The sequence below is a fragment of the Embiotoca jacksoni genome, unplaced genomic scaffold (genome assembly GCF_022577435.1).
Source record: "Embiotoca jacksoni isolate LCO1_2020_lvr unplaced genomic scaffold, fEmbJac1.0.p SCAF_23, whole genome shotgun sequence".
Lineage (NCBI taxonomy): Eukaryota > Metazoa > Chordata > Actinopteri > Embiotocidae > Embiotoca > Embiotoca jacksoni.
Genome location: NW_027185374.1, coordinates 8,023,685 through 8,045,849, shown reverse-complemented (window position 1 = coordinate 8,045,849; position 22,165 = coordinate 8,023,685). Strand labels below are relative to the sequence as shown.

At 40.7% G+C, this 22,165-nt stretch overlaps 1 protein-coding gene across 2 annotated transcripts; it reads right to left on the bottom strand.

Annotated features, from left to right (window-relative positions):
• Positions 1 to 2,432: 2,432 nt before the first annotated feature.
• Positions 2,433 to 21,617, bottom strand: mmut (methylmalonyl CoA mutase). Of its 2 annotated transcripts, none has more exons than XM_069158589.1 (13): positions 21,529 to 21,617; positions 20,040 to 20,479; positions 18,717 to 19,084; positions 18,411 to 18,568; positions 16,139 to 16,310; positions 15,717 to 15,965; positions 14,912 to 15,023; positions 13,130 to 13,245; positions 11,349 to 11,464; positions 8,440 to 8,571; positions 8,178 to 8,325; positions 5,762 to 5,929; positions 2,433 to 3,905 (listed from the first exon to the last, which is right to left on the bottom strand). In XM_069158589.1, exons 2-13 carry the CDS (start codon positions 20,434 to 20,436, stop codon positions 3,777 to 3,779), a joined length of 2,265 nt encoding a protein of 754 aa, XP_069014690.1. In that variant the 5' UTR covers positions 20,437 to 20,479; positions 21,529 to 21,617; the 3' UTR covers positions 2,433 to 3,776. The 2 variants fall into 2 exon arrangements, with proteins under 2 accessions (XP_069014690.1, XP_069014691.1); XM_069158590.1 differs by lacking the exon at positions 21,529 to 21,617 and adding an exon at positions 21,373 to 21,463.
• Between the last annotated feature and the right edge of the window lie 548 nt (positions 21,618 to 22,165).

Genomic DNA, 22,165 nt, shown 5'->3' with positions numbered 1-22,165 from the left:
GCAGATTTTAAGAGTCTCTGAACTTTTTAATTGCACCTTTAATTTAATTACACCAGCTCTGCTGTACGGGGACACAGCATGCATGCCAGCATCCTTTTATGCTAATTGTAGCTCATTTTGACATCCAGTCTTGTTGGTGTTAGAAGGGTATTTACAACTAGCGATGGGGAAAACAAAGCTTTCACAAGCACCGAATCACTTTGTAGCCATAGTGTTGAACGTAGTGATACCACCGGAATTGCCGATTGGAAGTGGCCTTACTGCTTGTATTGTTTTCTTCAATAAAACTCTAATTATAGAAACAGATCACTTTCAAGCAGAGTCTGCAACGTCTACATAACGAGGTGATTATACAACCCCGTTTCCCCAAAAAGTTGGGACTCTGTAAAATGTAAAAAAAACAAAAACAGAATGCAATGATTTGCAAATCATGTGAACACATATTTAATTTCTAATAGACCAAAGATGTATCTACTGTGAAAACAGACATTTTATTTATTCATCAAAAATGCGCTCATTTGGAATTTGATGCCAGTAACACGTCTTAAAAAAGTTGGGACAGTGTCATGTTTACCACTGTTTTGCGTCACCTCTTCTTTTTACAACCCTGTGAATGTTTGGGAACTAAGGAGTCCAGTTTCTGGAGTTTTAGAAGTGAAAATATTGTCCCATTCTTGCCTGACATCGGATTTCAGCTGCTCGACAGTTCGGTGTCTCCTTTGTCGTTATCTTTCGCTTCATGATGCGCAAAATGTTTTAAATGGGAGACAGGTGTAGACTGCAGGCAGGCCAATTTAGCATCTGGACTCTTTTAGTAGTGAGCCGTGCTGTTATAACACAGGCAGAATCTAGTTTGGCATTGTTTTGCTGAAATACAAAAAGCCTCCCTGAAGGAGATGTTATCTGGATGGCAGCATATACTCCAAAACCGGTATATGTCATTCAGCATTCATGGTTCCTTCCATGAGCAGTAATGTACCCATCTACCATCACAGATGCTGGCTTTTGAACTGATCGCTGATAACAAACTGGATGGTCCCTCTCCTCTTTAGCCCACAGGATGTAGCGTCCATGATTTCCAAAATTAATCTAAAAATTGTATTTGTCAGACCACAGGGCAGTTTTCCCATTTCGCCTTAGTCCATCTTAAATGAGCTCAGGCCCAGAGAAGCTAGTAGAGTTTCTGAATCATGTTTATATGTGTTTTTCTTTCTTGCATAATAGTTTTGGCTGCATTTGTGGATGCAGCGATCAACTGTTAACAGACAATGTTCTTCAGAGGAGTTTCTTAACCCAGACGATGATTTCTACTGAAGAATTGTGTCCTTTCTTAATGCAGTGCCGCCTAATTACAACGACCTACCGGGTGTTTTAATTACAACGACCTACCGGGTGTTCTAATTACAACGACCTACCGGGTGTTTTAATTACAACGACCTACCTGGTGTTTTAATTACAACGACCTACCGGGTGTTCTAATTACAACGACCTACCGGGTGTTTTAATTACAACGACCTACCTGGTGTTTTAATTACAACGACCTACCGGGTGTTCTAATTACAACGACCTACCGGGTGTTCTAATTACAACGACCTACCGGGTGTTCTAATTACAACGACCTACCGGGTGTTTTAATTACAACGACCTACCGGGTGTTCTAATTACAACGACCTACCGGGTGTTCTAATTACAACGACCTACCGGGTGTTCTAATTAGGTACCAGGTCAACCAGGTGTTGTTGTTTTTTAACATTACACAACTTTTCCAGTCTTTTGTTGATCCTGTCCCAACTTGTGCTGCTGGCATCAAATTCAAAATGAGCATATATATGTTATAAAATAATAAAATTTCACCCTTTAAACATTTGATTTGTTGTCTCTGGTCTTTTTAAAAAAATTATTATTATTATTAAATATGGGTTTATGTGATTGGCAAATCATCCCATTCTGTTTTTATTTACATTTAACAAAGCTTTCCAACTTTTTTGGAAGCGGGGTTGCACATGAATGAAAACCTATTAATGAATTTCATAATGTACTCCATCTCCGCTAGTAGATCCCCCTAAATCCTACACAATGAAACTTTAAGAATACCATGATTCAACATAATTAAAAGTTAGCATGCTTAAAGGCATTTTCATTCCCTGTTTTTCATCAGATAACACCCGTGTTGTATACAATAAATGCGGATTGTATATTTCTATGAGTTTTTTTGTGCTGCATGTAAATGTGTTTTCTTACAGTGTGTAACCACTGGTGTCAGTACTGAATTATTTTTTAAAATGTGTGAGTGTAGAGCTCTGAACCCCAATCATATCTATGTACACAATTCAGTGATAATGTTTGAGAATAAACACTTGAATGAATACAGGTAAATGGTGGACAGTTCATTTGCACAACCACAACCTCCATTTTAGGAATAACAAAAGAGCAACAGTCTGCCAAGGCTGTATTTAATGAAGACGCGCTGATGTTGATCAACCGCAGTCCAGTACGGACTGAAGTGGTAGTGGTAGACTGACCAACAGACATTTCACACATGTCCCTGGTGTAGCTGAAAAGAACAACTGTCACAGCAGTAGAGGAGTTGAAGAACTTAGATTCTGGTCTAAATAATAGAGTTACATGTTGTAAAATGTACTCACTGCACAGAAAATGAGCCGAGCAGAGATTCTGTGAGTAAACAAGTCATCGGTTTGATTCTATTCATTCTGAATGAAGGCCAGCAAAAACCAGCTGGAACCATACATTATGAATCACAGTAATTACTAAGGAATCAAATAATCCACAGCTTGGTTTGAGATATTACCCTTCATTTAAATGATGACCTCTACCTTACCAGACGATAAAAAAAAAAAACATCTCTCTTAATCTACAGACATCACACATTTTCAAAGTTCAAAGACTTTATTTAAAACGAAGAGCGCTAAATCGGATTCAGTATCACAAGTAGAAAAATAGACTGTGATCACTGTTCTGTGGTCTTATCCTTGAAGACAAGTCAGTCGAATTCAAATTGATGAAGGAAGAAAGATCAGAACAACAGAAGACCACTTTCAGAATGATAACAGCTGTGAAAACAAGAAGCACGGATGATCGTTTATAAGAGGTTTGTTTTGATGTCATTTTCATCTGTACAGCAGCACTCTGATCACACCCTGCTGGGAAGCTTCAAATTACACACAGGCAGAATAAAAGAATTACATTCAGAGCAGGTTTACAGTGTAGTCCAGTGTTTTATCTCGGATGGCAGAAAACGCTTCTGTCAAGCCACATTTCTGTCACCTGACCACACTGATCTGAATGTGTTCTGTATGATTTTGCTCAAGTGTGAGTACTTCTATCCAAAATAATGAAGTCATTTCTCACGGGTTGGGATCTTTGCAGGATATTACCAATCATCCCACGCTTGCAATCAATGCAATTCACACACAGGCGTGTTGCTAAACGTAAAATAATGAAATAAATCCCCATTTGTCCAGCTCAAGACGTTATAGATGATAGATAGTTACTTTATTAATGCCACAAGAGGACATTTCTTCGCCATGTGTAATATTGCATTTTTAGATTTTAAGTGCAGCTGTTAATAAACAAAACTAAAAGTAAAAGTGAGTATTACTACTGCAAGTCAAATTTGATATACAGAGAATGCAATGTTGACCCAACTCTGACACTCCAACAGTGACCTCACAGATCTTGTACAGGAACGTGGGCTCCCATTTGTGACATGAATAAACAGTTTGTATTGTTTGTTGGTTTGTTTGTTTGTTTGTTTTTTACATGGCCTGCCGAATGTTTTTCAGGCTCTTCTCAATGTTGTCAATAACTTCCACCGCAGCCTTTGGGATCCTGGTTCCTGGGCCAAAGATGGCGCAAACGCCGCTCTGGTACAGGAATTCATAGTCCTGCATACACACAGAGGTGGAGTACAGTTTAGATCTGTGGGTGGGAGGTGGGAGGGGGAGGAGGAGGGATGGGGGGTGTGGGGGGCATATTTTCCTCTTTGCACTCCTAAAAACCAAATGGCTTGGATGAACAACATCTAATGAATAATAATTATTTATTTTTTTTATGTAGTGAAAGGACATGCTATGTGAATATGCTGTAAATAAATCTGCAGATGATTACCATAATTGCAATTATCAAAAAGAAAAGGATAAAAAGTGAAAAAAACAGGACGGCAGAAAATGAAGCTGCACTGCATGCAATCAATGAAATCCTATCATATGATCCATGATCATGACGGGTTGTTGTTGTTGTCCCCCCCCCCCCCCCCCCCCCCAACAGCAGGATGACGTTGTACATGGTCACGTGTGTGCACATCACAATACTCTACAAGGAATTTTTCCAAGGACGCCAGCAGTCGTGCTGGAGGCGATGCAGACTTGCCTTGAACAGCTGGAAGGGAATTGATGGCTGTCAACGCTGCACTACTTCAGTGTCCACTGCCTCCCCAATGACGGCAACTAAACAGCAGCGACCTTCAAGGAAGGCTAAATATGATGTACACCAACAGCGTTTTAGTTTGTGTTTTCCTGCCGGGACGTTCATAAGCAGCGCGGCCAAAAGTTTACAATGACGATGCCTCATTATCACAAGGACCACCAGCTCAGAGATGGGAGCGTTGGACGCAAGCCGACACCAGCGACGCCCGCAGGCTTTCTGAGGCTCGTTAGAAGAGAAAATCCTCTGGTTCAGCTTCATTTGTTGAAAGAAACTGTTCCACACGTCTGAGGTTACGTTAGACTTTCTCATTGTCTGTCACTATCCATTATCCATTATTATTCTCCCTAATAACTACTCTACAGAAGCCCTTACAGACGTTACATTTATCAGGCTATGGAGGGAAAAGAGGAGCAGGAGACACCGAGCAAGGCGGCCACTTCTCACAAAGCAGACAGATGACTTTTTTCCCCCTGCAGTGAGAGTGGAGACCACTAAACACAGTTATTGATTTAAACTGACAGCTCACTTGTGTGTAATTAAGGGAGATTGCTGCAGAGTCTATTGTCATTACGTTTTGTGTCTTCGGCTCCGACGGACGACTTCTCGTGGCCGGTTTCATTTTGTTCTGAAGGTCGACCCTGCGCTGCGCTGCCAGGGGAGGGATTAGAAAAACCAGCGGCACTTCAGCCGACGTTTTTGAAGTCAGGGAACATGTCTTCAGGATAAGGGATTAGAAATCCGAAGAGTCTATTAATGTGCGATTTTCTGTTCCTGCAAGCACTTGGCTCACCTTTCATTATGTGATCAGTACTTTCTCAGCCGTGATATTAGCAGTTTAATCTACTGTTGGCGACGCGGCCATTAATAGCGCTGGTTATGGTGACTGCCGTCACCTCCTCCATCTGACTGACTGGGTAATGCTGGATGTACGTGTGAGCACTGTGTAGGTTTGGACACCCAGCACACTGTAGCAGGTTTACTAGGTTAGGAAAAGATGGCTTAATGCGTTAGTATTAGTATTAATGTTAGTATTAGTGTTAGTGTTAGCGTTAGTATGTGTTAGTATAGTAGAGGCAACATGCGATTTCCCCACGTTTTACTCTCGCCACACTCTGGTTGACCCGGCTTGAAGCTCTGGCGTGGCTGCGGCTACTTTTGCGATCATTCATTATCGGACGAATCCGTTAGCCATGTTAGCTTTTCCACCGATGTCGCGCAACATTTACTGTTTTCATGCGCTTTCAGGCCCCCCTGAAAGAAGTCCCTGCGAACACTGTGCAGAGAACACACGAGTCCATGGACTTTGAGAGCTTACCTGCGGTGGGATTACACCTCCGCAGATGACGAGGATATCGGGTCTGTTGAGCTTCCGCAGCTCCTTGATGAGCTCTGGGACGAGGGTCTTGTGTCCTGCAGCCAGCGTGCTCACGCCGACACAGTGAACGTCTGCATCCACGGCCTGCTGGGCAACCTCGACGGGAGTCTGTCAGCCAAAACAAGAAATGGGAAAACAAATTAAAATAAAGAAAAACAACAACATACAAACCAGAGTTAAGAGGACTAAATCAGAAAAATTGAATGCAATGCAATTCCACCACAAAGTGCATCCAGGCATCTGAAATAACGCTCATCTAAAAGCGATGAGTAAAGATACATAATAGAAATCTTTGGTTTATGAAGCAGGTTTAAACAAATCTACTACTTTATTACGAGCAGCCTGTGGTACAATTGATCCTTTACAACTTGTTTGCAAAGAAAACTTGGTTGTAAAAGATCCCCAGCTCTCTTACTGACATTTCAATAGTGCACATCTGCATTTTACCACAATATTACACTAAAATTGAATGTCACCATTATCATTACCAAACAAGCTGCGTATACTTTCCAAAAGCTACATGTATTTTCACCTATTTTATCCTGTTGAGAGTATTTCTTGAAACATCAGTCATGTGGTGAAACACTTTCCCCCGCGGCCTTTGTTTTGTAAGCTGAGCTGAAAATAACGGCCGTTTAGCACAGCACTTGACATTTCATGATGTATTCACCCACAACCACAGGCTGTGCTTTACACCGGGTCATGTGATGGCTGACTAATTATACCAACATAATGTGACAACTGGTGCTGTGGGGTTTACTCCTGCAATGTGCACATGGAGTATGAGCTCATCTGGGAAAGTTTAGGATAACACCTGGAGGTTGGTTGAACCTCTGAACTCCCTAACCAGCAGACAAATATCAGAAGCACGTTGTAAACTTCAAAAAAATAATGACACGGTGCTCTACACACCGATATGCAACGGGGGGTGGGGTTAGGGTGTGTGGCTCGGGGACAGTTAGCTTTGTAAGACTTCTACAGAGAGCTCGTTAAACACTTGGTTTTGCCCAAAGAGGTCAGATTAAATTGGACTGGGGGGTGGGATCATCCAGAAGTTATATATAAATATATAACGGTGAATATATATAAAACTAATATCATTAACGATGCTTCTTTTCCAGTTGAATGTGCAGTAAGCCTCATGCACACTAACAGGATCCTCCTACTGACGCACCTGAATGGAACAGAGCTATTATGAATTCACATTATTAGTTGCACCTGTGTGTCAAGCCTAAATGTAATTTCTTTTGTCTAGTCTTCACTGCCAAGTAGCAAGGCTTGCTGACAGAGTACCTGAAGTTAATATCATCATAATCAAAAATGCTATTTTCATTTTTTCAAATTAATTTTATGAAAAGCTAATTACAAATGAAAAAAAAAGAAAAAAAGAAAGCATGAATAATGTAATACATGTAATTTAATCTGAGAACAGAATTGAAAAGGCCTTGACCTGAATGGATGTGGCCTAGATTTAGATTTTCTTAAGAAGCGCCTTCATTAGTCAACATGCTGCAGATCTGTTTTTACCATTTATAGACTAAAGTATGTGAATTACTTCCCAGTGCACCCGGCCTAAATGAAGCTCCCAATTAAGAGGTGTTTTTTTTTTTTTTATCATCCGAGAGTTTGCTAATAATTACATACAACAGGCTGTTAGTTAGAAAAGTATGAAAAACAAGATGTGAAGATCTTTTTTTGTCTGTAAGAAATGTGCGTTGCACCATCAAAAGGTTAAATCTACTGTCAATCAGTCTGTATAAACTTATATCTATTTTTTACCTTTTACACTAACTATAATATAACGATATACAAGTCTTCTGATCAGCGCTTACAAGCCGTCCCCCGCACGCGTTTAAAAACAAAATGGTGGCTCAGACTCTGGAATGCTCTTCCCCTAGATTTACGTTTTGCAGTGTCTGTTGACGCCTTGAAAAAACAACTTCGGACATATCTATTCAGATGTCTCATGCTTGTATTTCATTGGTCTGTTGTTGTGTGTTGTGATTGTTGGTTGCTTGTAATATTGTTACATTTCGTCTGTTATTTCTGTTGTGAAGCACTTTTTTTTTACTTCGTCTGTGAAAGGTGCTACATTAAATAAACTTTACTGACTAACGATATTATTATTTCTCTATATTTACAATTATTTTGCAAGTCCAGACCTGCTTCAGTACAAGCTGTTAAGTCCGTCAGTGTCGCTGGCAGTTTATATGTACAACTATTCTTCGAAATGTAGGTTCTGAGTGGAGTTCCTTCCTCTCACTTGTGTCCTGTATGTTATCTTTGCTGAGGTGGTGCAGCCAGCAGAAGTGGAGCGAGGAGTTTCATTAGTTGGTGTGACACTGAGACACTGAACCTGAAACAGTGGTCCGATGTCGACATCGAAGCCCAGGTCTGCAAACCCTGTGGCGATGACTTTGGCCCCTCTGTCGTGGCCGTCCTGCCCCATCTTCGCCACCAGCAGTCGAGGGTTCCTGCCCTCGTGGCTCTTAAATTCTACAACTCTGTGGTTTTGAAGTGGGGAGGGGTGAAACAGAAACACAGTGTGACTCAATCAGCGAAGCAATCAGTCTGTATTATTATGAAGGTCATGATGTCAGTGCTGGGTATTTTTCTACCTATTGTGGGCCAGGGTGATCTCTTCGTGCTCCCCGAACTCGCTGCGGTAAGCGCCGCTCACCATCCTGGTGCTGGCCTTGTGCTCACCAAACACCTTCTTCATGGCATCCGTTATTTCACCAACAGAGCATCTAAAGGGAGAAGCACATTTCTCAACATGTTTTCTCGTTCTAGTGATAAATAACGTCAGACAGAACAAACATTTATTTAGTTTGAACTCATTTTAACATGCATCATCAATAACTTTAATGCTAATTGCTTTGCTTTTTGATTAGTTTACAGCTGGGTGGTTGATTATCTTTAGAGATTATGCAGCAATTAACTGCAATCTGCTCTCACAATACCGCTGATTCAGAGAGGGTAATAAAGCATCAATCAACAAACCATTTCAAAGCTAATTGTAAGTCAACGGTTGAAAAGTGAATTACTGACTCATTTGGGCATACAGCAGGTAAAATAAGTATTGAACACGTCACCATTTTTCTCAGTAAATATATTCCCAAATGTGCTATTGACATGAAATGTTCACCAGATGTTGGTAACAACCCAAGTAATCCATACATACACAGAAACCAAAACAAATAAGTTCAGAAATTAAGTTATGTGTAATAATGTGAAATGACACAAGGAAAAAGTATTGAACACATGAAGAAAGGGAGGTGCAAAGAGGCATGGGAAGCCAAAACAACAGCTGAAATCTATCAGTAAATAGAAAGCAATCCGGCCCCTTGTCAGTGCAAATTAATATCAGCTGATTCAGTCCTAACTGATGGACTATAAAAAGGTGTCTCATTACCAAGGTGTCACACAAGAAACATCTCATGATGGGTAAAAGCAAAGAGCTCTCTCAAGACCTTTGCAACCTTGTTGTTGCAAAACATACTGATGGCATTGGTTACAGACGCATTTCTAAACTTCTGAATGTTCCAGTGAGCACTGTTGGGGCCGTAATCCAGAAGTGGAAAGAACATAATTTCAACATAAACTGGCAACGACCAGCTGCTCCTCGCAAAATTTCTGACAGAGGAGTGAAAAGAATTATCAGAAGAGTTGTCCAAGAGCCAAGGACCACTTGTGGAGAGCTTCAGAAAGACCTGGAATTAGCAGGTACAATTGTTTCAAAGAAAACAATAAGTAATGCACTCAACCGCCACGGCCTGTATGCACGCTCACCACGCAAGACTCACACGCAGATTTGGACAATCCTGTGAAATACTGGGAGAATATAGTCTGGTCAGATGAGAGCAAAATTGAACTCTTTTGATGCCATAATATACACCACGTTTGGAGGACAACACTGCACATCACCCTAAAAACACCAGACTAACAGTGAAGTTTGGAGGTGGGAACATCATGGTGTCGGGCTGCTTTTCAGCATACGGTACTGGCAAACTTCACATAATTGAAGGAAGGATGAATGGAAAACTGTACCGAGACATTCTTGATAAAAATCTGCTGCCATCTACCAGGATGATGAAGATGGAATGAGGGTGGACATTGATCCCAAACACACAGCCAAGGAAACTCTCAATTGGTTTCAGAGAAAGAAAATAAAGCTGCTACAATGGCCCAGCCAATCACCTGACTTGAAAATCTATGGAAAGAACTGAAGATCAGAGTTCATAGAAGAGGCCCTTTAAGATTTGAAGACTGTTTGTGTGGAAGAATCGGCCAAAATCACATCTGAGCAATGCATACGACTAGTTTCTCCATACAGGAGGCGTCTTGAAGCTGTCGTTACCAACAAAGGCTTTTGTTCAAAGTATTAAATAAATATCAGTAAGTGTGTTCAATACTTTTTCCTTGTGTCATTTCACATTATCACACATAACTTAATTTCTGAATTTATTTGTTTTGGTTTCTTTGTATGTATGGATTACTTGGGTTGTCACCAACATCTGGTGAAAATTTAATGTCAATAGCACCTTTGGAAATATATTTACTGAGAAAAATGGTGACGTGTTCAATACTTATTTTACCCGCTGTATATGAAAGTACACATCATCTTTTATTTAGATGAATTAAAGGGCTTGGTGGTAAAATAGCATGGTGTGTTTGAGTGGTTACAGCTGGCTGAGAGCTTTGACATGAAGTTGTGATGTTAAGTGCCTCCGGGCAAACGGTTTGTGATCAGCATGTGGATTCATCGCATATAAGCTCCTCACATTGGATAAAAAAATAAAAAAATAAATATATATATATATACACATATATATATATATATATATATATATATATATTAATAATAATTATTATAATAATCAGGGTATTTAAGGTGAAGTAAAAAAAAAAAAAATCACAAAGCAAGCTCGAAATAGAAAATATAGATACAAATAAAAGGACCTGAGCGACAGATTAGTTCCATAGATTGCCTTAGACATCTAATTCTACAGCTATTAAAATAAAATACAATTTCTGACAAAAGTTACAAGTCATTTTTCGCTGCCTTTCCCCTCATGTTTTGGTCTCTGTGTTATCAACTGCCACGTGATGGCCTCCAGTTTGAGGAAACATTTACCACCAAAGCTCTAGTTACCATAAACAAAAGCCCTTTAGGAAAAAAAAAAAAAAAAAAAAAAGGCCACTTTGATCACGCTATGGTACGGCGTATGCGTGTGAAGGGAATTCCCATGTTTATTTTTTCAGAACATCACAGGATCTTATAAAGGGGGTCATTATCTACCAGTACTAAAATGTTACACAAAGGAGGAGGTCATCTCTTATATGCCTCCCGTATTTGGTGTGTTCATCTGTATCACGAGAAAATCCAGATTGAAGAAACAATTCCCGTCTTATAAAGAATGAAGAAAAGGCAGGAAACATAATGACAATCGCATTTAGCATTTGAAGCTGACTGCAACATAACAGGTGGTCGTTATAGTCGGAGCGTTTAGTGAGAAGTTCGGACCTGGCTCGTGCTGCCTCCACTGCCAGGGCTAAAAGGTTGCCCTCCCTGGTTCGGGCACACTCCTCTATGGCTGCCAGGCACTTCTTCGCTGCCTCGGAGTCACGGCTCTCCCTCACCTAAAAGAAAACATGACAGAAACATGGAATTTAGAGTTTTTAATCCATCCTGCGGTCACTCATACTATCGATAGAAACGTGTATATACAGTGTATTTGTCAACTAGTACATTTTTATAATGTTCACACGACGTATGTAGACAGAGACTGAGTAGCGATACTTCTGTTCCATTTAGTAAGTGAGCTCTGCAGATAGTGAGCATCCACAGTAAACAGTTTTATAATTCAAGCAAATAATAACTTTATATATTTATGTGGAAAAAAATAGTGAACACTTCAAAACTCAAAAGACATTACAATTGCATTAATGTCACTATGGACTAAAATGAGTATCCCATTATCAAAGCAGTTAGAGATAATTTTTTTCAGCTGACCAACTAAATGACTTATTGTTTTAACTCAACGGCATATCTAAAGTCCATTTCTGGGCAGTTATACAAAATTTCGCATCGCCTATTATGACAACCCTCCCAAATAGTACACAAATACAATAGTAGTGCAGTGTCAGCAGCTTAAGATCTGGTATGAAATAACTTTGCATTAAGCAGGAACCTTAAAGGACAGAGTGTTCAGTTCTGGCCAAGCAGTGCGTCCCTTCTTTCCACTGGTTTACAAGCACCTCTCTAACGTAATGATATCTCTTCGCCCATTCAAATCAAAACCCTGAGACGAGCCGACCACAGCAGGTACAGGAGAGATGTCCGACTGCAGGATCACTTCACGTTATGATTCTATGTATACAGTATTGAAAACGAAACTCTGCAGAATTCAAAGTTGTTGTTAATTCAATTGTTAAGTTTAGCAGATGAGACGAACCAGCAGCTTGTCCAAACACACCTGACGGTAAAATGCGTCTTGGTTGAGGACGCATTGATCTCCAGCCTGTTTAGACCACATCTGGAGGTGCCCCAGGACACACATGGACACATTCTTTTATGTTTACATTTTCCTACAATATAGAGTTTGAACTTTTGTTGTGTATTTGAGCACAAAATGAAAGAAGACATGCAATCGGAGCCTGATGCTCCTAATTCTCTGAGTTAATTTTCCTCATCAGATTGTTTGTTCATGTGTTGCAACATGCATTTGCTGCATTCGGGCCATTTTAATGATTTGAAACTATTTACCCACAATAGAGTATTTTTTTAAATGCAGCACACCAGGTTTAAAGACAGATCTACATAGTTATCATCATCATCATCATTACCACACTGACATTTATTTACACAATAAATCTCGGCCACTCGAGATGTGTGTGGAGACGCATTTGAATGTCACATGTGAACTGACACTTCGAGCTGTCCGCTCGAGATCAGATCCCCCGAGACGCGGGACGTCAGAGGGCTCCTAAAGTGTAAATCTTACATCATCCATCTATTGTTTCTCAATAAAAGCATTTAAAAGTATTTAATCAAGTCATATATCGTGTGATAAGTTGGAGAGCTGAAAAGTTTGTCTGTAATCAGGTGGGGACAAGAATTAAAGGGGGTGGCATGAGGAATATGTTTTTTTTTTTGTAATTACAAGAAGAAAACCTTAAGACCAACCTTCTTATTGTTGTTTTTAGACCTGCAGTAGTATGTGAGGTCTTCCTGAAAATTTCTTTGAACAGTGTTATCTTTTTTTGATACCATCAATTTATCTAAAAGTCAATTGGACCACTGACCTTTTTCAGTTTTTCAATCTGTTTCTGACGTACTGACGTGTTATCTATGGCCAGCACCTCCACCGTCTCCTCTTGTTCCAGTCTGTACTTGTTCACCCCGACAATGACTTCTGACCCTGGAAATGTGAAGGACAAATTGGCCCTCAGACACGTGAACCAACAAGAAAAATCCAAGGCGGTGCATGTGTTGTCACAGTAACACAAGAAACCATCCAAACACACATTTTAAAAAGCATTTACAGGTTTATAGATTTATAGATAAAGAAAACAAACATTCTCACAGGCACACTAACAGAAAATGCATTTGATATTACAGGCCAGTGAACCACTGTGGATCTGCAGCATACTCAAGGACTACAACATAGTTGGAAGCATGAAGGAGCACTGCATTATATTTAAAGAATTTGGAAATCGTAACATTGTAATATGGCATAAGTTTTGTCTTTTCCTGTTTACTGTAAAAATGTCTGAACTTGCCTTTAACTACTTAGTCATTATATCCAAATTTCGGATGATTGTTTGTAAAATATTAAGACATTTGTGTAAATATGCACCAATATTTATCCCAATTATATCATCGGATTACTGATGAGATATTGGTGACGTTTGATTTTGTTCATATCGCCCAGCACTACCTAAAACAATATTTCATACAGCAAGTAGTAGCCTCAACCTATTAGTTTGATCTGTTTAATTTTTATTGTTTTTCAAAACATAGCAGCAAACACCTCTTCTATGAGTGCCTATTAGAGTCTGTATGGTGTTACATTTTTGGAAATTATGACAAAAATAGTTTTCAGTTTCGGTTTTACATTTTCAGTTTTCAAATTCAGGGCTTGTAAAAAATACAGAAGCTTTTTATTGTCTATATCATTGAAATATACAGACTCCCAATTTTACCTCACAGGAGGTAAACATGATCTCTGAACCTGACATGGTCAATCAGAATTCAAGTCCATCAAGAGTAGAAAAAAACAAACTATCAGCAGAGATGAGTTGCCACGGTGATACAGAAACCAATGAATATCAATGACAGCCGGCATCAGGGGGATTATGGAGAAAAGCCCCAGAGTCATAAGGTTCTGCTCCGCTCCATCACGGTCATTTCTGGTTTTATGGGATGTAAGTAAAGGTAAACTTCAAAATAAAAACAAAGCAGAGCTAATAAAACCCCATAATAATACACTGACACGCCTCCCTGAGAGTAGACACGACTCCCCTAACAACACAACAACATATCATGTGATACGATCTTGTGTGAGCTGCTTTCCTGACACCTTTGGTAGCCTCGCCATGTCAGTCGACATATTTTCCTCCCGTCGCTAAGGTCTAAAAAGCTCAAAAAGAACATCGATAGGAATAAACAAAAATAACTTTTTAGGGCACTGGATCAGCATTTTAATCCCCAGAGATGCAAACTAAACCAATTCCAGTTCAGGTGTATTTTATTAGAGTGAACGATGTAGACGGGGAGGAAGAGGTTATAATAAAAGGACCTCTTGGCGCGGGGCTGCTTGTGTAACTGTGAGCTTTCTACTGCTCGAACTAAAGTAACGTCATCAAGTCAGAAAGCTGAACTTGAACGAGAGAACTTCTGAATTCGAGGAGGATTAAGAGAAAGAAGATCGTCATGCCACAATTGCTGAGAAGAGAAATGTGACACCTTCAAATAAAAGCGTCCACATACATTGCAACATAAAAGATATGGTAGAAAGCAGAGGGGAAGAAGAATAGATGAAGAGAGGCTTCAAGGCAAAAAGGAGCTGACGCATTACACAGTACCTGAATCAATGCGGGCCTGTCTACGTGCAGCACATTCTTCTATACGAAGTTTAGGAATGCCTTCTGCCACAGCTCTGGCCATGCCTCCCATCTCTTCAATCTCTTTAATGAACTGTAAGAGAGAAAACACAGGCTGGGAAACGTAACGGGCTGAGACAGCATGTTTCTGGAGGTATCTTAACAGCATTTACAGTCAAAAGAGATGAGTGAGATCTTGGCTGCCCACTACCGAGTAACTCTCCGCTCAAAAACTAAACAGATTAAAGGATAAACCATTAATTCATACACTGCCTTGATTACTTTAGAGCCAGGGTCTCCAACCTTCTTTCTTCCGAGATCTACTTTGACAAAATGAAAGTGTCGGAGAGCCACTCGTGCTGAGTAACATTCATTCACGTAGCTGATCTCCACCCAAACCAGCTGAATAAGCTTCTTTTATGTGGACAAAAACAAATTGACACTCAAAACACACATTTTGTATCACAACAGCTTAAATTCAACAGCATGTGAATGCTCTTCTCTGTATGCTTTTTACTCCGTTACACTGACCCGGTTCGGGGCAGACAAAGGTGAAGGGGAGCGAGGGGAGATAGATCGCGCTGATAGCGTCGTTCTCTCAGACAGCTTTAAAAAATAAATAGCCAGATGTACCTGGGCGGCCCAGCCAAGCAAGCCTCTATATGGGAAACACTGCTCTTGTTCCCACCTTCAGCGAGCTGCTCAGAAACGGGTAACGAGGTACCACTGGAGCCCCCTGCTTTAGATGGAAGCCCACGCTGGCGCCCCTTTCGTCCCCATGACAAACCTTCAACGCTGTATTGTAGACGTCATCCGTGAGAGCCTCCATCATGTGCGAGCCCCCCCAGGGATCAGCGACTTTGGGGATGCCCGACTCTTCCTGGATGATGATCTGGGTGTTCCTGGCGATGCGAGCGCTCTTCACGGTGGGCAGACCCAGAGCTTCGTCGAAGGAGTTGGTGTGCAGCGACTGGGTGCCGCCGAACACCGCTGCCATGCCTTCAATCACCGTGCGGATCACGTTGTTGTACGGATCCTAAAAGGGTCACGTGGCCAAAGCAGTTATTATTTTACTTTTATGTTATTACTTTACTATTATTTTTCAGTTCTGACTTCATTCAGAGATTTCTGGAACAATTTTGAGGCTCAAATTTAGATAATTTATCTTTAGATAATGTAAAGACCCGCGATATGATGGTTTGTACTTACTTGCTCAGTAAGAGACCAGCCTGAGGTCTGGCAGTGTGTGCGCAGGAGGAGAGACTTGGTATTCTTGGGCTGGAAGTTTTCTTTAATGAGCGTGGACCATAACCTCCTGGCCGCCCTCAGCTTGGCGATCTCCATGTAGAAATTCATCCCAATGCCCCAGAAGAATGACAACCTGCCAGGACACACAAAAAATGTCAAAGGAGAAAGTGTTGAAATTGAACAGGACACTAATTTTACCACAAACATAGAACATTTCTACACACACAGATATTTGTCTGAAATGAATAAAGATTCAGGACTTATTATTTATGTCAGTGAACTAACAACCAGATGGTCACAGTCACATACTCATGACGTTACCACAACACAGTAGTAATATATGTCATGATAGTAAACTGCCATATGACGACGACAACAATAACAACAACAACAGCATGTCACAGAAGGAACGTGTTTTTTGTTCTCTGGTTGGTTTGAAGCCCGATCATTGTTTGGGATTCAACCTTTCTGCCTCCACATTTTAAAGCCGAGTGTTCAAAGTCCACATTCAACTGCAGACTATGTCAACATGTAATAATGGGCTGAACTGACCAGATTAAATGTCAAAAACTTGTTTAACTGCCTGAAGTGTCTGTGGGACTTTTGTGAAAAGGTACTACAGCAATATATCTAGCAATAAATTGTCTGAGAAAATACATCAACCTGTGATATTTATACAGCATATTGGCTCGAGCTGTCACCATCATGAGATTTTAGTTGACGATTAATTGTCATACAAATAATTGCGAAAGACTGTGTATTTAAATTTTCTAACCCAATAAAGAAAAACAACGATTTATTGGCTTAAAACATTGGAATGTAAACTGCAAAAAGTGCCTTGACCGCCACATTTTTGCCGCGATTGGACAAATCGTCTCCTCCAACTTATCGGCCTCTTCTGTTTCATTTGGTTTAAAACCAAAATGTGCCCGCAGCAGCGATGTGGCCTTTGACACATAATCACATAATTCACAACATTGTTCATTTCCTGAAGAAACGAGTAGTAAATGAGAGCAAGGACCATTATACATGTGAAGTTAACATGCCCCGTTTGTTGTTTAAAATCAATATCACATTATATTGAAATTTGTATTGAAGCCTTTGCGTTTGGCTTTAGGTTTATGTTGTTTCAATCTTAACCACCTGCTGGTTAAACGGATAAAGGTGAACGATATTTGTTTGCCAGTTAAACGTGGCTGTTATACTTCATTAGCTTGTGTCCAGCAGACTGTTGCTCACAGCTTCAGTCTTCTTCACTGTGTTCGCAGTTTGGAAACCTTGTTCGCATTAACGTTTGCACAGTAAGCTCTGAAGGGCGGACCAATCAGAGGCCTGCGGGGGTGGTTGAGTGTGATGATGTTGCAGTCAAGCATTTTTCTTTTTTTCTAAGTTGCATTGGTGGTAGAGTTTCAGCGGCTATGGCAGCCAATGCTGATTGGTTCAAATCTAATCCAATTTACACACCGTGTGACGCAATGACCGCAAACAATTTCCTATGGAGAGGCCTATATATTCATAAAGTGTATATTCAGTGAATACGAGTCTGGTAAGATCAGGCCAATACTTCATCGTCATCATTATCATACATTAATCCCACATGCGGTGTCAGTAGAGTATCAATTCAAAATAAAATACTAACAACAGACTATATCCGTATAGGACTGAAGTATAATATGTGTCACTAAGAGGAGATTTAGTTTAAACCACGGTGGAATACTAAACAATGTTATAACTCCTGAATGAAGTTTCTGTGTTCAAACAAATGACCAACATGTCATAATGTGGATACTCATTCATTTACATGGAAAAACATCACTGTCATCCCTGTTGGATTCAGCCGCTACTGCTGACACTGGTGCTGCTGAGGGTTCAGTCACGCGTCAGATGCAGCGGTCCTGGTTGACATCTTGTGTCGCTTCACTTTCCGCTTGCTTTGTAACATTTTGTCTGCAAGTTTTATCCAAAATATATCACCCTGGAAAAACGTAATTATTCAACTCGCCCTACTTGTCAGATTAAGCGATGACACTACTTATTGAATATACACCACCACCACATTTATCTTGTGACTCTTTGACAGTCACTCTGCAGGCGTTTGTGCTGCGTTTACAGGGGAAATGTATAATTGAATAATATATAAAAGTGCATTATTATTCAGCCTTAGCCGTGAGCTACTAATATGCAGATTAAAACTGCTCTCTTCTGCACTTCGTGACATCTTAATATTTTGTACCTTGGAGCAAACTCATCGATGGTTAAGCCTGCTTTCAGACCGGTGCGGCAGTACTCCAGACCGTTGGCGATGGTGTAGGCTACTTCCAGGATGGCGTCGGCTCCGGCCTCCTGAAGGTGGTAGCCGCTTATAGATATGGAGTTGAATTTGGGCATGTGCTGTGAGCAATGGTAATAAATTCATTAAATTATAAACATGACTTTAACATGATACGATATACAGTGAGCACCATGAAAAATAAATCTGGTTTTAGTTCATTACTGCTGTGTAATATGCTGACATTTTAGTGACACCGGTGGGACATACCTCGGATGTATACGCAAAGATGTCTGCGATGGCGTGCATGGACGGTTCCGGCGGGAAAATATAAGTGTTCCGAACCATAAACTCTTTCAAAATGTCATTTTGAATGGTGCCCGTTAGTTTGGCTAAGGGAACGCCCTGCTCCTCTCCGGTCACGATGAACATGGCCAACACGGGAATAACGGCTCCGTTCATCGTCATTGAAACGGACATCTTCTCCAGCGGGATGCTATCGAACAGCATCTTCACGTCCTCCACCGTGTCGATGGCCACTCCGGCCATGCCCACATCTCCGTGCACTCTGGGGTTGTCCGAGTCGTAGCCGCGGTGTGTCGGGAGGTCAAAGGCCACGGAGAGACCCTGCTGGCCGGCTGAAACGAGAAAGAGAGAGAGAAGGTGGTGGATTAGAGATGAAGAGGAGTCAGCGGTGCGAGAGATCACAGAGAAGTGACGGCTCAGCGTTTCATTTAGAGACACTTCAGCAGAGATTAAGCTGCTTCCAGTCACCGTCTAACGAACCAACAGGCCACAAGCACAATAACACAAATTCAGAGTGTAATTCTTTGTCTACTTCTTAGTTTCTCTAAATTCTTAGTGACTCCGTATGATCCACCATTGGAACAACAATATACAGTAAACTTTGACAGCAAAAGGTAATCGCTTTATATTCTTTGGTTATTTTACATTGTTTATCATTGGAGGAGGTCGACATTATTACAATTACTCCTGTTTGCAGACATTTGATTCGTTGCTCACTTCTTGAAATAAAAGTGCCATTTCAGTCTGATTATGAGGCAACAAATGCAAGATATTTTTATTAAGGTTGAAACCATTTGTATTTATGATTAACCCTTGAAAGCTTTGATGACCTTCTAAAAGGTCAAAACTCCTCATGCAGTTTCTGCATATACTAAATATGACCTTACAATGCCAGAGTGCTTTTAGTCTCTTCATCTTCTACTTTTCTAATCAACACCGTGTGTCCTCTGGTATTTTAATGCATTTCAGTGCACATTTAGCTCAAGTGTGGAGTGTAATATGCTTTCTCTGAAATTTGCATTATTTGAGAGATTCAGCTACTGAATAATAATAATAATAATAATTATATAATTGACGAAACCGCCAGGTCTAAAGGAGATGATGGAACAGCTGACTGTAGTTTTCAGGGTTCTGCTGTGTTACAGGAACAAGTTGTGCAAAATTGTGAGTTTAACAAAACACCAATTCTGCCTTTATGAGAAAGGAAACTACATCAGTTGACTCACCCACACGTGTGTGTATTATTCTAAATTCACTTATAATAATAATACTACAAAAAAAATCTACCTTTGATGTTGTCTTTGTAGAACTTGTTGCTCTCCTCCACGGTGCTGAAGCCGGCGTACTGCCTGATGGTCCACGGTCTGTAGGTGTACATGGTGGGATAGGGCCCTCTAGTGTAGGGAAACACTCCTGGCAGTTCCTCAGCAACACCCGCCGAGTCGGCTTTGGTGTACACGGGCTTGATGTCGATTCCCTCGGGTGTCCGCCAGATCAGATCGTCTGGGTTCTTCCCCTTCAGCTGCGTCTTCGCCAGACGCGCCCATCCGGGATGGAGCTCCGCCTGCTCCTGACACGACACCGAGGTGTGGAGCGGAGAGCGGTGTGTGTGCGACGAGGAGACGGCAGCTCCGACCAGGCGCCGGGCGGCCATTGCTGCACACGCCCTCTGTGCAGTCAGCATGCTTCACCGTTGGCTCGGTCAGACACACATGGATGACCTGGAGCTACGGATATGAAGCGGTAAATGAAAAAAAAAAAAGGTTTGTCATGTCCAGGTGTTAGTGGGAGGGAGTTTATGAATGTGGCAGAGGCAGTAGAAGAATTCAGATATTTATCTGATGTGAAAAGTACCAATACAACAGTGTAGAAATACACCCTGCAAATAAAAACCCTGCATTAAAACATCATACTTAAGTGAAAGTACAGACGTATTTGCAGCTGAATGTAGTTAAAATATTAAAGCACTGGTTTGGTTCCTGCGCTGATTTATTATTATATATGACATTAATAGTGACGTATCAGTGTGTGAGCAGCATGTTACTGTTGCAGCTCTTGCAGGTGGAGCTGGTTTGAACCACTTTATATCTGGTTTTACATTCAGAGACAGCAGATAAATCTGGAAGAAAAAAAAAAAAAATTCTGATGCACAAATGCTGTTTTCAGTTTTAGGACCGTTTCCTCTCATTTTAAATTTTTTGCAAAGACTTTGGATCATTGGAACATTTACTGAAATGACACCAGGCGAGAAGCTGAAAAGGAAAATTCACTGTTTGGCGGAGCTGTTAACAACTCAAGACATCTGAAATGTGACCCTGACGACGCGCTGCTTTTTTTGTTAGACGTCCCCGAGCCAAAAAAAAAAAAAAAGGTTGGAAACCACTGGTTTAATTTCTAACCACGTGTCGTACTTGCAGAGTATGTTATCTATATCATCTGTTGTTTATTCAGGTGGATAATTACCATAAAGGCCAGTTGCTGACGTCACATAAACGCAGCGTGGCTAAAATAACTCCAGCTGAACCGCCGAGTGAATATTTGACTGCGAATATTGTTGTTAGTTGTTTCGACGTCGTGTGACCAGCGTTTGTTAAATGTTTATTCTGACGTGGCAACTCACGGTTTTTTTTTAGGAAATGAAGACAGCAGAAAGCTACTGCAGCTATCGGCTAAGCATTAGCGGAAGTAACCCAGACAGTGTTCCCCGACGTGAGACATTTAGCAGCGGAGTATGTTTCACGCTCCGTGTTTTATGTTTCGTGACAACATTTCTGACCTTGTCGTTTTGTTGTGCTCGTTCAGGTTGATGAAAGGCGTGTGTGTTCGTCCACCCAATGAAGTTTCATAACAATGACAGTCAGCCAATCACCTGCCAGAACCGACTCCAGTCCACTTTGACATTCGACACCGGAAGTAAATCTCGCAGTCAAGAGTTTAGAAAGTCGTAGAGATAAGCAACTTTAACTAACGCGTGGTCGTAGTTTGTGTCTCAACATAATATCCCCGTAACACCCGGGGGATTATACACAAGTCTTTAGTACCCTGTGGAGTCTGATGCTGTTTAAAACAGTCAAATTAGTCTTTCCACTTATTCTGGTAACAATAGATTAGATTAGATTAAATTAGAGCTCAGTTGCAAAGAGACATGCGATTTTATATTAAAACCCGATATGATATGGAAGAAGTTCTGTCTTTTATCTAATCGATACCTCATCACAAATAATATACAATTCTTTAAAAACCCATTTATAAATTTTACCCAGCCGAAAAACTTTAGAAAATTTTGAAGAGAGTCATTCATGTAAAGTGTAGTTTTTGTGATGACTGCCCAGAAACTTGTGAATCTATTTAGGCAGTCTGTGAAGATTCATTGAGCTTTTATGAGTGAAATTTATTAATGAAAGATTCACCTT

Bases quoted from the DNA above. Each gene is read 5' to 3' on its own strand.
- mmut (XM_069158589.1), bottom strand. From the start codon at position 20,436: ATGCTGACTGCACAGAGGGCGTGTGCAGCAATGGCCGCCCGGCGCCTG. The intron at 11,465-13,129 runs GTCAGTGGTCCA...GTTTTCTTTTAG, and splicing joins AGATTGAAAAACTGAAAAAG to GTGAGGGAGAGCCGTGACTC. The intron at 8,326-8,439 runs GTAGAAAAATAC...TCAAAACCACAG, and splicing joins ATCACCCTGGCCCACAATAG to AGTTGTAGAATTTAAGAGCC.